Raw genomic sequence first — 16,470 nt, 5'->3', positions numbered from 1 at the left:
GCGTTGAATTTATAGATTGCTTTGGGTAGTATGGACATTTTAATGATGTTGATTCTACCAATCCATGAACACGGTATGTTCTTCCATCTGTTTATGTCTTCCTCTATATCTTTTTTCAACGTCCTGTAGTTTTCTGAGTAGAGGTCTTTTACCTCTTTAGTTAAGTTTATTCCTAGGTAGCTTAATTTTTTTGGTGCGATGGTAAACGGGATTGTTTTTATAATCTCTCTTTCTGAAAGTTCACTATTGGTGTATAGAAATGCCTCAGATTTCTTGGGGTTAATTTTGTATCCTGCTACATTGCCAAATTCATGTATTAAATCTAGTAGCTTTTTGATGGAGTCTCTAAGGTTCTGTATGTATAATATCATGTCGTCTGCAAATAAGGACAGTTTTACTTCCTCTTTTCCAATTTGAATGCCTTTTATTTCTTCTTCTTGCCGAATTGCAATGGCTAACACTTCCAGTACTATGTTGAACAGGAGTGGTGAGAGGGGGCATCCCTGTCTTGTTCCTGTTCTTAGGGGAAACGGTGTTAGTTTTTGTCCATTGAGTATGATGTTGGCTGTGGGCCTGTCATATATGGCTTTTATTATGTTGAGGTATGATCCTTCTACTCCCACCTTGCTGAGAGCTTTTATCAAAAATGGGTGTTGAATTTTGTCAAATGCTTTTTCTGCATCAATTGATATGGCCATGTGGTTTTTTTCTTTCAATTTGTTTATGTGATGTATCACGTTTATTGATTTGCGGATATTGTACCATCCTTGCATCCCTGGGATAAATCCTACTTGGTCATGGTGTATGATCTTTCTGATGTACTGCTGGATCCAATTTGCTAAGATTTTGTTGAGGATTTTGGCATCTATGTTCATGAGGGATATTGGCCTGAAATTCTCTTTCATTGTGTTGTCTTTACCTGGTTTTGGTATTAGGGTGATGCTGGCTTCATAGAATGAGCTTGGAAGTGTTCCTTCCTCTTGAATTTTTTGTAGTAGTCTGAGGAGGATAGGTTTTAGTTCTTCCTTGAATGTTTGGTAAAACTCCCCTGTGAAGCCGTCTGGTCCTGGGCTTTTGTTTGCTGGAAGCTTTTTGATGACTGCTTCAATTTCTTCCATAGTTATTGGCCTGTTGAGATTTTTAGATTCTTCCTGATTGAGTTTTGGAATGTTGTATTTTTCTAGGAATTTGTCCATTTCCTCCAGGTTGTCTAGTTTGTTGGAGTAGAGCTGTCCATAGTATTTTTTTAACAACCTCTATATATGTTACCACCAGATAACAGGTGACAGTGAAGGAAAGGGGGCAACATCCTAGTCTCTAGGACAGTGGTCACCGACCAGTATCCATGGACCACTGGTAGTCTGTGAAGTCCGGAAGATTGGCAACCGCTGCTCTAGGAAACCCCTGAGGTTTTCAGCCTTTGCACTTTTTTTTTCATATTTGTGCAGTGATGCTACAGTTGATGATTACAAGCTAAAGATACCAACATATTCTAAATTTAATCTATGTATTTTATTCACACATAGTTTTTAAAAAAAAAAAGAAAAAAAAAAAAAAGATGTCCAGAGTCAGAGGTATGCTAGCTAGCATTATGGTTTGTTCCCAGAATTTGGATTCCATTCACAGCCCTAAAGGTTTCATCCTTAGTTTAATAAGCCATCAATGGGCCAAAGTTGTAAAAGTCTATGTGTCTTTTTTCTTCACTGATTACACAATAGATCTACCATCAGGAAGAAATAATAATAATGTCCCATAGTCAAAAAACCTCTAGGCTCATGAAATGAGAGCTTTCATATCTTTGATTGGCCTTCTAAGACAGATTAAAAACAAAACAAAATGTGTGCATGTGTCATAGTCAGGGATTATAAAATTAATTAATAGTACAGATCAGCAAGAATGAAGGTCCACTAATTCCTGTATCCTCTAAACTTTCATGCCCCCCTTTGAGTTTTGCCAGCCATAGGATTGACTTCTACTGAACTAACTGTAACTCTCTAGACATCCCCTTTGTTACCAATAGCATGAAGTTTTAAAATGACCAAGTGGGTTCAAGGAGCTCTGACCATGAAATTTTTATGGAGTTCAGAAAGATAATAGTGATTTTATCATGTATTTTGTTTTAACCAGATATATCACAGTAGACAGCCCTATCTTTAATAAAAACAAAATAGGTTTGAATAGATGTGTACTTTTCTAATTTAACAAATTACAGTTTGGAGATAGACCTTAGCATAGTTTTTTCCTATAACGATTAAAAAAATAACGAATTTTGGTGATTTCTTTCCTGAGTAAATTTAGTGCACACATCTCACTGTTCAACACTAAGCTAGTGATGAAACAGAAAAATTGCATGTTTTGCAAAACAGATGTGTTCTAACAATTCTGAGGTGTTTAAACATAAAACTTGAATTAATATTCCACACAAATTAAGAAATGTGATGATCAGGCTCCTGTCACAGGCTGATCACCCAAGGGGGTTGGGAAAGATGGAGCAATATGATTGAAAATAAAATACTATAAACATTCAGGGAAACTATTTTTAAATAATTTAGGGTTCTTTTTTAAAATAGATTATGATTAACCTCTTATTTACATAAAAATTCATAATTCTCCACCAGTGCTTTGAAACTAAGGTACTTAATCAGTAATAAAGTTTTGGTTGCTTGTTTTTATATGAATTGTTCATATAATCAGTTACTGGTTTACTGGTTGCTAAATTCTACTTGTTAATTATAAAATTAGTCTATAAGCTTCTGTTTTAATGAGCAATTTTATTTATTTTTTAATATATTTTTATTGATTTCAGAGAGGAAGGAAGAGGGAGCGAGAGATAGAAACATCAGTGATGCGAGAGAATCATTGATTGGCTGCTTCCTGCATGCCCCCCACTGGGGATCAAGCCTGCAACTTGGGCATGTGCCCTTGGCTGGAATCGAACCTGGGGCCCTTTAGTCTGCAGGCCGACGCTCTATCCACTGAGCAAACTGGCTAGGGCAATGGGCAATTTTAAATTGACCTTTTTTGTGTAGTTGGATTATGATTACATTTGTATGTCTAGCAGGAAGCAATTATTAGTCCTCAAAATAATTTGTAATTTGCTTACAAGTAAAGAAACAACAATGGTTATCTGATGAAGTATATAAAACATACACTTTTTCTTACAATTTTAGAATTTAAAATTTTTCTGTGTGATCACAACAGTACATATATAATTAGTTATTAAGAATGTATGTATCCAACTTTTCAACTTGCAAAGCATATGTGATCAATGATAATGCAATTACTAGGTTATTCAGCTAAGGTGAAATATACAGATGTTTTTAGTTTCCTAAATGTGGCAAATTAACCTGCAACATTACAGACTCCAGTAGAACATAGTTTAAAATTAAGTTAGCAGTAAAGGAGATAAATTAAGCAAACCTTAACTTTGCCAACTTCAGATTTCTTATGTAATTTGGGTTGTCACTAAAGCTTTTATTAAGAACCAGTCCTATATAATAAAGAGGTAATACGCAAATTAACCCTCACAAGATGGCTGCCTACAACCAGGCCGGCAGGGGGGTTAGTGAGGGATGACCAAATAACTGAACAGCAGGCTGCATGGGGCGACCAGGCCGGCAGGGGGGTTAGTGAGGGACAACCAAACAACTGAACAGCGGCTGCATGGGGCGACCAGGCCAGCAAGGGGGCGTGAGGGGTGACCAGGCCAGCAGGGGGGGCAGTTGGGGGTGACCAGGCCAGAAGGGGGCGGCAGTTGGGGGCAACCAGGCCGGCAGGTAGGTGCAGTTAGGGCCAACCAGGCCGGCGGGGGTGGGCCGTTAGGGGCTATCAGGCTGGCATGCAGAGGCAGTGAGGGGTGATCAGGCCGGCAGGTTTGGCAGTTAGGGGCAACCAGGCAAGCAGGCAGGTGAGCGATTAAGAGCCAGCAGTCCAGGATTGTGAGGTGGATCCCGAATTGGAGAGGGTGCAGGCTGGGCTGAGGGCATCCCCCTCCCCCATGCACGAATTTCATGCACCAGGCCTCTAGTAATATATATTTAATAGAATGGTCTGTTGTTTTATATAAATAACTTATTTTCAAATGCACAATCATGAAATAGTTAAGATTTTTGATCAGTTGTTCTTTTTCCTTTTAAAGTTGTTTGGTAAGACCATTAAAACTGTATTCTCGCCCTAGACAGTTTTGCTCAGTGGATAGACCATTAGCCTGAGAACTGAAAGGTCTCAGGTTCCATTCCGGTCAAGGGCACATGCCTGAGTTGTGGGCTTGATCCCCAGTGGGGGACTTGCAGGAGGCAGCAGATCCATAATTCTCTCTCATCATTGATGTTTCTATCTCTCTCTCTCTCTCCCCCTCTTCCTTCCTCTCTGAAATCAATAAAAATATTTTTTTTAAAAAAAAAAACTGTATTCTCCCCAACCTATGGATAAATTACTAGCTTTATTTTTTCTTAAATTTTTTTTCCTTTTTATTCCTTCTACTCAAAACTTACATCCTTTCTTATTTCCTGTCTTCAGTTTTTATTATATTGGTACTTTTCTAAAGTTGAAGAATAAACAAAATTTAAGGAAAATTTTATATTTCCAAATTAAATAATGTGCTTTTGGTATAAATGTGTTGGGAAAGTTTTTAATGGATAATCCTAAGTGCATTTGCAGTCATTTGAAATTGTTGCATTTGTGCTTTACTAAAGGCGCAAGTTAACAGGACCCTTTAGAAAACAATTTAGCCTTATGAATTAAGGATCATAAATATGTTTGTACCTTTTAATTTAGAATGCTACTTATCTTCAAGATATTTTCTCTACTTACTATTCGTAATATAGTAATATTTATTTACTATTCATAATAGCCTATTGAAAGCAACCAAAATGTCCAGCAGTGAGATAAAGTGGTTAAGCAAATTATGATTTAGAGAATCAGATGAATATTAATGTAGTCAGTCATTAATAGCATTATTTTAAAGACTATGTAAAACCATGGGAGGGACAGAATTTTAAATTATGTATACTTTAAGTACATTTTATGAAGATATGTTTGCATAGTGACAATCTGAAGAATATGCAAACATAAAGTTATGTTTTAAAGTACTAGTATAGGATTTTTTTCCTCTTTGTTTTCTCAACTCCCTTCACTGTTGTATTATTAATGAAAAAAGTTTTTTTAATGTGTTGGGCTTACAAGAAGCCAAATACTATGCTGAAGGCTGAACAAAAATTTTCATTTAAATTTATCTTTACCCCCTTGAGAACATTATCAAGAATACTGGAGCTAACCAAGGTGTGAGTATTTGGGATTTTGTTTTAACAGGTACTAGTCAGTGGCCTAGACCTGGAGGGCAAGCTCCTTCATCTCCAAGCTATGAAAACTCACTCCACTCCCTGGTAAGAGCCCCTTAGAAACATACAGGTCGCTTTTATCTGATAGTATGCAGTTCTTTTTTATTTTATTTTTTTTAGTAAATCTTGAGAGTAACAATGAAAAAAAACAGTAGGATAGCATTACACACGAATTCTTTGCTAACAAATGGCCTGATTTAATTGAACAATATAAGATACATTGGGTCTGCCTTTGCCATCTGTTCTTTGAGACATTAGGCTTCTGGTCTAAGGACAGCTGGTGTTAAAATAATGTAATGGCATTTTTGTTTCTTTGAAAAATATAGGGCTTAATTTTTCTATACTTTTGCATTTATGTATAAGAGGAAACTTAAAACACACACACACACACACACACAGACCAAGTAAAAGCAAGAAAATTAGTCCAATAATGGAAAATAGTTGTATTTAATGCTTTCTTATATGATGTATAGTTTAGTACATTTCCATTACAAATTTAAAATGTAATAGCCATTATTTTTGTCATGAAGATTATTATTTCCCATGTTTTGTTTCTTAAAAAAAATGTCTTGTGTAAATTGTACAAGTAAAAATGTTATTTAACAAACAAATAAAGCAGTAGAATAAAGGAGCCTGTCTAGGTATTTAGCGTGAAGAATTTGTGGTTGAATGTTAACTACTGTTGCTTTTCTTTGCTTACCACAGAATTACAAAATATTATAAAAACAAAATAATGATTTGATGGAATGCAAATAGAAGTTATTTTTCTGTGACTAATAAAATATTTTAAATTAAAGGAAAGTTTTCTTCTCACATATTTTGAAGCATATATAAGCTATTTAGATGCTAACCTTATCACTTTGCTATTAAATTCCAGCCTTCTCATACCTTAATACAAGTAGATCTCACAGGTCTTCGCGTTAACTTTACTAACATGTTATGCTGACATGCACATCAGCTATTTCCTCATCTCTTTTGGAGTTAATCTTAACCTGTGCTTTGCCTCCTGTTCTGTCTTGACTTTGCCAGAAAAATCGAGTTGAGCAGCAACTTCACGAGCATTTGCAAGATGCAATGTCCTTCTTAAAGGATGTCTGTGAGGTACTATTTCTTTTAGATGGTGCCTTTTTTCTGTTTCAGTTCGTTATAATTCCTATTATCCATTTAAAATCTTCAAGCCTGTACAGACTCCAAAGTCTTTTAAAACCAAACAATGACCATTTCCGTTTTTGTAACAGTGTGTAAGAGTAGACTTTTGTTCGCTTATGTTGTTGAGAATGATTCTTTTTAAAAGAGCTCTACTAGCATGTGCTTTTGATTTTTAAAAATTCTAATATGTTTGTGTATGGGGCATGTATGTATCCACAGACAGACTATCATTTCCTCAGTTTTGTGAAAGAGAATATTTGGATGTGTTCACTATTTCAGATAGGTATGCTTTATTCACTTAAAATCACAACTGAAACTTGATGGATTGGAGAGTGTGTCCCCAAATTGCCCTCATTTCAAAGATCAGTATTACAGTACCCGTTATCTTTTTTATCAGCTATAATTATCAGACAGTACTACAGTAGCATTCATCTTTTATAGAAATTAAAGAAGTAACTTCATGGTAGATTAGTAAATTGATTTTATAAAGCAGTAATTTGTTTCTGAAGCTTTGTTAATTTAGTATAGTCTACTTTGATTATTGATTTGTAGTGCAGGTTTCACTTGCTGTCTTTCATATATCCCAAAGTAGGAAACATAGAAGTTTAATGAATTTAATAGCTACCAGTAGTAACCTCCATGTCTTTTTTCAATCACTCCAGCAATCTCGAATGGAGGATCGTTTAGACAGACTGGACGATGCTATCCATGTGCTGCGGAACCATGCTGTGGGGCCTTCCACCAATTTGCCTGCCGGTCACAGTGATATACACAGTTTATTGGGACCATCCCACAATGCACCAATTGGGAGCCTCAATTCAAGCTATGGTGGATCAAGCCTTGTTACAAGCAGTCGATCTGCTTCAATGGTAAAATAGTGCTCTTTTTTTTTTTTAATAATAATAACTCCCAAAGCCTCTTGTCCTAAATGTTTTTTGGGGGGAGAGGCCTTTTTGAAGGGAAATAGAGTGGCTTTTAAGAATTTCCTTTACTGTCCTGGGCAGGGTCATTGGCTGAGCATTGGCCCTTAAAATCCTTCTATATCATATGCAAAAAGCAGAAACTTTCTACAGATACCATTTTAGCTTAAACTTGGATTTTTTTTTTCCAGATGCATATAATTGTTAGAAGAGTTTTTGCCCTGAAATGGTGTGTAGAAAGTCTGAATAGCAACAGCAGTAAAGGAAGACTGGATTTCAGGGGTTCTGGTCTAGAAAATCTGTTTATTATAGTTTGGAACTAGCCTTTACTAGCAGAAGGAATGTGAAATTATTTGTACAGGTCCATATTTAAGTTTTATTCCCAAACGAAGGAAAAATGTGGGGGTAGTTTTAAAAATGGCTGTAATTTAAGTGACACTGAAAGGAAATAATTTTAGATTAATCCCCAAAGAGAATAAAATAACTCAGTTCATCTTTTTTAAAATATGGTAATTCTTTAGAGGAAAAAAAAGTAAAATTCTATATCTATGCACATCACAAATTCTATGTTGAATGTCTTACATTATTTTTTGAACCTGCTATTTAATTGTTACCATGCGTTTGCATGTTTATGACATGTTTTCTAAGATTCATTGCATGGTGTGAAATATTCTCCTATGAAACAGATTTCTAGCTGTAAGCCATATGATCAAGGCTAAAACTCACCTGTCATCAAAATAATTAGGTGCCCCAAATGCTGAAGGCTTGTGTTCTATAAAATAAGATTGTTTGCAGATTTTCACATTCACATGTCAGACAGCCATCAATGTTCATTTTGGAGCTGCTGAGGTAAACATCAAACAAGGCAGCCTGGTTTCCTGAGAACTGTTTTCAGTAACATGGTGACATTAGATATAACTTTATATCTTAACAACCAGGTTGTTTTTGGAGGGGCGGGGGTAGGGGGGGTAGTAATGTCATGATATCTTGAAATTCACTCTTCTTTAAAGTTAGTTTTTGCTGCTATTGATAAGCTAATAAATGTGTGAACATTTATAAATTGTGAGACTCACAGAAATACTTATTTTGTTGAAATATTATCTATCCTTATTTGGAAGGATGACTAGAAAATCAATATATTCTAATCCCAACTTTATCTCTACTGCAACATTTGCAGTTTTTACTTTTCTCACCTCTTAATCATTTTTTAATTCTTCACCGTATATAGATTACTGTTTATATTCCAGGTTATCTGCTATAATATTTAATATATCTGACTCTTCCCAATTAAAATGGGTGTGACTGTGTTCCAATAAAAGTTTATTTCAAAAAACGGGTTCCTTTATTTGTACAAAATAGAACCTATGTGGGGTTTTTTTGTTTTGTTTTTGGGTTTTTTGTTTGTTTGTTTATTAATCTGCACCTGAGGATTTTTTTTCCATTGACTTTTAGAGTAAAAGGGGAGGAGGGGAGAGAGAGAGAGAGAAACTCAACAGGGTGGAGGATCGAACCTGCAACCCAGGCTTGTGCCCTTGACCAGGAATTGAACCTTCAGTGAGTAGGCCGATGCTCTAATCACTGAGCCACGAAGGCCAAGGCTAGAAGGTAGTTTTTACCAACTTTTTGTTTGTTTGTTTGTTTTTTGTTTTAGTATTTATCAACTTTGGATTGAGTTGGAAAGGGATTTTTTTTAAATCCATTCCTTCAAAGCCATCTAGAAACCTAGTACATTTTAAAAGGATGTGTACTAATAAAGGGAAAATTGTTTCATTAGATATTGCCCTGAAGCTTTTAATTAAGAAAGTAGCCACATATATCCTCTAGGAATATGCTGCCTACTTCAGAGCATAAACAAAAGGGCTGCCAGAGATATTCTTTAAAAAGGAAAAAATTCAAAGGAATCAAGAAAAAAAAAGAGTTTTCTGTAACATGTGAAGAGTCTGGCTTAGTCTGAGCAGCAGCATTAATACCACAACAACTAAGCCAAGGTATTGCTTAATGTGTCCATCAAGGTCTTCCCTTCAGTGCTGATAACTTTCTGAGAGGACACAGAGCTGGCGAAAATCTGCTAGACATCAACTATATCCTCCCCATTCAGACACAATCACTAGTAGAGGTGGAGATGTAGATGTTTTTGCCAGGCTTACCCTCAAAATATAAAGTGTTAACTTATAAAATCTGACACTGTCAGGTGAGTCAATATTTCACCCGTCCTCCTGAAATGAACTTTTTATTTGTGAATCCTCAGTTCTCAGTTTCAGCAAAATGGCCAAAGGATAGAATAAAATAAAGATCAGTCTGCCGGTGACTCTCCCAACTAAGTCTTAGTCATACTATTGAGTAAAACTCTTTTGTGTTTTTTTAAAATTATATTTTATTATTATTATTGACATTATTACAGATGTACCCCCCATCCTCCCCCTCTTCGACCCCCTCCACCCAAGGAGGAAGACTCTTATCCTAGTGTCTCTATCCATGTCTGAGGATTTCCATCAGAACCCACCTAAATGAATTCAACTCTTTTCATATTCTCGGAGGGTGTGTGATTTGGGGAGACATATTGTTGTAACTATTGACAGCTGTCTCTGAGTTATCCCCTGCTTTTATTCCATATATTGTAACTAAAAAATGACACAGTTTTACATTCTGGCATTACTTTTTTTTGTCTTATTTAACTCTCTGGTAGTTTATATACTTTTCCTTTGTGTGATCATAAATTAGTATTTATTTTAGGCTACTAAAAATGGAGGTCATGTGGCCAAAATTACAAAGTAACCACAGAAGTATCAGTTTATCAGCAATTCTATATCACCCGTAGAATTTGTGAGGTTGCTACTCAAAAATATTTAATTTTCATCATTCTATTCATTTTCTGCAGAGATAGAATTATTCTAATAAGCATAAATACTATTTCAATAACTCCACAGAACATTCAGATAATATTTTTGTTGTAATGGATTTTTGTTCTAATGGGCATTTATTGTAAATCATCCTAATTGCAGGTTTTAAATATGATATTGCTTTTTTCCTAGAATTTAGAAGAAGGTCAGCATACTTTCCCTATAAGATAGTAAATATTTTCAGTTTTGTAAGCTATATGGTCTCTGTCACAGCTACTTAACTCAGACTTTGTAACATAAAAGTGAAGTCATAGATATTATGAAAACAAATGGGTGTGGCTGTGTTTCAGTAAAACTTTATTTACAAAAAAGGGTTCCTTTATTTACTAAAAAAATAAAACAAAACAAAAAACAGACCAGACTTGGCTTACTGGCCATACTTTCCCAATACCCAATGTAGAACATAAATTATCTTCCCAGTTCAGGAAACGAGGGTTAGCAAGCTTTTTTTTTATTATTATTATTATCCTGAAACTTTTTGCTTATATTGTTTTATTTTTTTTAACATGTCTTTATTGATTTTAGAGAGGGAGAGAAACATCGATGTGAGAAAGAAACATTGATTGGTTGCATCCTGTACATGCCTTTACCAGGGACTGAAGCCACAATCTGGGCATGTGCCCTGACCAGGAATCGAACTGGTGACTTCCTGATTCATAGGTCGACACTCAACCACTGAGCAACACTCACCAGGCTACTTATATTGTTTTAATGAGTAGTTTGGGAGTTGTATTGAAGCAGAATATTTGAGGTGAGCCAGCCTGTACTGGGAGTGGAAGAATAAGAGTTGATGGCAGGGTAAATGTGGTAGAGGGAGCTCAACTCCCAGCCTGCAATGCTATCAAGATTACTTGTGATGTAGCCCTGGCTGGGTGGCTCAATTGGTTGGAGTGTCATCCCGTACACTAAAGGTTGCGGGTTTGATTCCTGGTCAGGGCACATACTTAGGTTTTGGGTTCAGTGCCCAGTCAAGTCATGTGCAGAAGGCTACCAACCATGTTTCTCTCTCACAGACTAAAATAAAATAAAAAATGTTAAAAAAAAAAAAAGATTACTTGTGTTGTTAAAGCTACATGGACAGGTCAACCAGAATAGTGTCCTTGGTCAAGGAAATAGCCTTGCTGCTGAGACCCTTTCCTTACATTGTCTTTAGTTATAACAAGGTTGTGTCAGTAAGGTCATCCACAGCTGATAGTATTGATATGTAGATCAGTCTTACTTTATTTTTTAATTAAAAAAATTTTTAATGTTGACACTATTGCAGGTATCCCCTTTTTACCCCCCTTTGCCCATCTCCACCCATCCCGGCCTCCCCCTCCCTTAGCCTTCACCAAACTATTATCCATCTTACAGAAGAGATAATTGCCTGGGGTTTTTTTCAGTTCCAGAAAAAGATTTTTATATCTCACACCAAGGAGATAAGAAGACTACCACCTGACAAAAATATATATTAATAGGACTTAATGTCAGAAGACTTCATTTTTACTGTTGTTTCTTTTAACCGAATATACTTGATTATATCAAAGTTGAGAATTAAGTGAGGTTTCACTACAGACAGCTTTTTAACATATTTTGGCTATCTAATATACACACAAAATTGAATTTCCTGAAAGATTATTATAGTGGAAAAAGAAACTAGGAAATGGATATATTTAGAGTAACCAGCCTGGCATAGTTTTAATATTTGCTCTTATTTTTTTAATGGGGTTAACATTTTCATTTACTTAATTTCCTATTCCCTTTTTGTATTTTTTTTTATTACTTCTCCATATTTGTTTAATGCAAGTATAAAACTTAAGACTTTCCTTCAGGCACTCTTATTGGGATGTGATTGATATATCATTTAAATTTTAAGGCACAAAAATCAGGGTTTTTAGAACTATTAAAATGTCAGCATTGGACTTTAGTTTTGCTCCCATTTATTTAGTGTAAGAATAAACTCTTGGAATAAACTACTGACAGAAAATAATGCTTGTATTAAGTAGAAAACTAAAAAGGAGTAGAATCATTAATTTTATTTGGCATTACAAAGAGGTTTCCACAATATAAAGTTATTGTACATCACATCTGTTTATGGCTGTGATATCTAAAATACTGAGGCCCATTGAGATAGATCCATATTAGCATTTTATCTTTCACACAAAGTACTCAATTATTCCTCAGTGATTTCAACTTCAAACCAAACTAAGATTAGGAGCTTTTTGTATTAATGGAAGCTTGGTGCAAATCTTAAAAAGTTCCTTATTTATGATGTTGGATAAAATTCCATCCATGAGGTCTTTTGATTTTTATGTTACAAGTCTTGGGCAAATTTAATCCAAGCATTTCTTTTTTTCTTCCTTTCCTTTTATTTTTTCCTTAATGCATGGGGTTTTTGTTGTTTAAGCTGTGGTTGGAGATCTCTGGTATTTTTCTTTTTTTAAATTGCTTTGGGTTTGTTGTTTAAGCTGTGGTTGGAGATCTGTGGTATTTGTTTTCTGAGAACAAAGTAAATAACATTAACTCATGAAATTTAAAGCTACTTTATATGATTTAAAAATATAAATCATGTCTGTTTTTCAAGTCCTAAAGCAGTTAGACTGTTTTTTCTAAATTCTAAAATACTTAAGATTAAGCTGTTAAAGACTGAGGCAAATAAGATAATATTTTGTTTAAAATCAGCATTTTTGTCACTTATCAAAATAAATTTGGTGTCATTTTAACTATATTTAAATAGTATTTAGTCTTATTGGTATAAATTTGTATACTGTAACAATTGTTTGTCTAGGTTTCAACTGAATTCAAGGAGTTTATATTTAACTGTATTTTACTTGTTGTAACCTATTTTTTCTCAAGTGGGCAATTTTTTAAAAATTTATTTTCATTAAGACCACATTATAGTGTTTTTAAGGATTTTGATACCAGTTTTTAAATTTAAAATTGTTCAAAATGGCAGCATTTCTTAAAGTTTAAAAATCATACAGGTTTGCCCTAACTGGTTTGGCTCAGTGGACAGAGCGTTGGCCTGCAGACTGAAGGGTCCCAGGTTAGATTCCGGTCAAGGGCATGTACCTTGGTTGCAGGCACATCCCTAGTAGGAGGTGTGCAGGAGGCAGCTGATCGATGTTTCTTTCTCATTGATGTTTCTAACTCTCTATCCCTCTCCCTTCTTCTCTGTAAAAAATCAATAAAATATATTTTTTAAAAAGATCATACAGGTTCTAATTACGGAAGTATCATTAAAAGGAACCATAACAAATGGAATTCTGCTATTTCTAGCATAAATCCCCTCTTTAGGTAAAACAAAATGTATACAATACATAAAGATCCTTTCATCAGTCTGTAGATTAGTACTGATTAATTTAAATCATTAGTGTTAAGTGAACAGTACAAATTAATATAGAATTCAGAATCAGAGGGGAATTCATTCATACTGAGTTCTTTTTCAGTCTGTCCCTTAATTCACAAGACCCTTATTCATCAACTAATTAGATTTAACATTTTTCCATTGTGGGTGCTAAAGCCTTTGGCCAAATGAAATGAAAACAGGTTTCTTGAAGGGTGCTTCCACCAAAGTAAGGCCAGGCACAGATTGTGAAGATTCAGATTCAGGAGGATGTTATTTAATGGGATGGGCTTTTTATTCTGACATGGAGCTCTTCATAATAATAGAAATTTTGAGCATAGCAGGCCTAAGGGTTTGCCTTCCCCTGCTACTCCCCCTAGAAGCAGTCTGTCAGCTGTATGCTAACGAGATGAACAATTAAACAGGGTCCTATCTGGCTGGCCTCACAGCTCTGTGCCAGACAAAGAACTGTTTATACACCTGGTGTATGTGTGTAGACAGAGCCACATGAATGGGTAACTGCAGATTAAAGGGAGGATATGGGCGCCAAGGTGAGCAAGGGTTAAAGAGAACCATAAGAACTGTAAAAGTCAAATTCTCCAGAAAATATATGAGGGCCATTTGTAAGGGGAATCAAGTTACAAAGAAAAAGTTCCTGCTAACTTCATTAACATGGAAAACTCCAGACTTCAAGTGTTTTGCTAGTCTGAGGCTAATTTTTAAAGCTTTGATTTTTTTTCTTTTGGAAGCCAATGATGTAGGTTGGTGTGAGAAAATAGTTTATAGTACTCCATAGAGACAAAAATATTTGCTGGCATTTATATCCCAAAACAAATCAAGCAACCTTTCTGGTTTTCCTTCAGGGAAAGGCACACTCAATAAGATTTATTGTTTAGCTCATCCTTTGTCGGCCAAACCTTTCATCAGAAAGGAAGTGATAGAACATTTTATTAGTAGAGATTCAGAAAATCAAAGAATTATTATAATAATGAAATAAAAAGAAATAATAATTTAGCAGATGCATCATCACTCAAATGAGTGAAAATTTAGGTTGTTACTGTCCAGCCATTACTGTCTTACAGAGCTATAAAGTGAATTTCACATGTAGTAAATTTACATGTTTAAATTTTTTAATTTTTAGAGGTTATTTTAAATTACTTGGCATGATAGCTCAAAATACTAAGGTAAGAGCAGAATTAGCACATAATACCAAAGATCCCAGAAAGTTTTGTTTTAAGATTATTATAAAAACAAATACAGAAGTCTTAGCTTTTACTTTATCCTGCAATGATTTCTTCAGCCAGTCAAAATTGTTTTAGTGATATTTTATCTTTAGAATAGGCTTTAAAGTCCCAAAGAATATGCTGTTATGTATTATATTTATACCATAGCTCTTTTTATAAAATGGTGTTTTTGAACTGACCTTCCCCTTAGATCATTGAGCAGTTAGTTCATAGCTAGCAAGAAAGCATCCTATGTGTTAAGAATAAACATGACTAGGACACCCTAGAGACAGAATATCATGAAATATTTTGAGAACAATTTTTCCCTCTTGAATATAATTTTCACAACCCTCTTTTTCACTGATTGTTAGGTTTAGTTCTTCAGATTTTTCTCAGTGTTTCTTTGGGGGGTGGGGGCGGATCTAAAGGCTTGGAGAAGATTTTGGAAGGGGGATAAAAGTAGTTTCTCTTGTCCCTTCCCAACTTTAAGATTTTATTCTAATAAATGATGAAATTGTGTGGTTTAGAAAAAGGATAGAGTCATGCTTGATCACCTAAGGGACTAGTGACACAACTAATCCTCAGTAATGACTGATCTTCAAGTAATTTTAAAAGTAGTGTGAAATACATTAAATGGGTTTTTTAAAACTACATTAAAGATAAGAATAAGGATGTAGATGGAGAGACATTTCTTTAAAAGAGTGGTGGAAGACCTGATATAATTAGGTCTACTACCAAGTGGTCTGCATTGCTTACAACTTTGCTTTGGTTTCTCTTGTTTAGCTCATAAGAAAACAAAGGAATATTTATACCTCTTAGGGTATAAATCCACACGAAGTGATTAAAGATAAAAAGCTATATATTATTACTCAAGGAATTCAGAGTTTGGCAATTTATTGGGATTGAAGGATTTATTGGAAACAGTGGTTCTCATATATAACTCCAGGCAATAAACCTCTTTACTTAAAGGTTTAATCTTCTAATTCACACATCTGCTACTGTTCTAATAAAGCAGGGATCCTCAAACTTTTTACACAGGGGGCCAGTTCACTGTCCCTCAGACCGTTGGAGGGCCAGACTATAGTTTAAAAAAAAAAACTATGAACAAATTCCTATGCACACTGCACATATCTTATTTTGAAGTAAAAAAAACGGGAACAAATACAATATTTGTGTTTACATGTGGCCCGCGGGCCGTAGTTTGAGGACCCCTGTAATAAAGCTTCATTTATAACCAGTTTTTCTAAAAATACTGCAATAGCCAAACATTTGGTAGTGCTTGCATGCCTTAACTTCCCATTTCAGGTTAATTGTGACTTGTATAAGTTTGGTTAAAACAGTGAATAAAAATATATGACATTTTCGTATTGTCTTTTGCTCTTTAAAAATGTTTGAGGGCAGGCATTTAGACAAAGAAAAAACAAGACACTATCTGTTTGTGTGAGGAAAGGGCATGCCAGAATATAAATAAATATTACTTGGAATCTAGCAATATTTTCTTAAATGCAAATTCATGCACACTTTACAGGGTGAGGCAAAGTAGGTTCACAGTTGTTCGTGTGGAAAATAACACAATAATCCTATATAATAAAAGCCTAACATGCTAAGTGTCCG

At 34.9% G+C, this 16,470-nt stretch overlaps 1 protein-coding gene across 3 annotated transcripts in view; it reads left to right on the top strand.

Moving 5' to 3' along the window:
- The window catches only part of TCF12 (transcription factor 12), a 361,079-nt gene that overhangs the window by 329,506 nt on the left and 15,103 nt on the right, over positions 1-16,470 (top strand). For 2 of the 3 annotated variants that reach the window (XM_081093086.1, XM_081093087.1), the window contains 2 exons: positions 5,311-5,384; positions 7,151-7,357. In XM_081093086.1, the coding sequence (XP_080949212.1) occupies positions 5,311-5,384; positions 7,151-7,357 (281 nt within the window). Of the gene's footprint in view, positions 1-5,310; positions 5,385-6,368; positions 6,441-7,150; positions 7,358-16,470 lie in introns of all 3 variants that reach the window. The other variant, XM_081093085.1, reaches the window with a different exon arrangement.

This window comes from Myotis nattereri (genome assembly GCF_964212035.1).
Source record: "Myotis nattereri genome assembly, chromosome: 1".
NCBI lineage: Eukaryota > Metazoa > Chordata > Mammalia > Chiroptera > Vespertilionidae > Myotis > Myotis nattereri.
The sequence above is the reverse complement of the archived record's forward strand: the minus strand, read 5'-3'. Positions and strand labels throughout refer to the sequence as shown.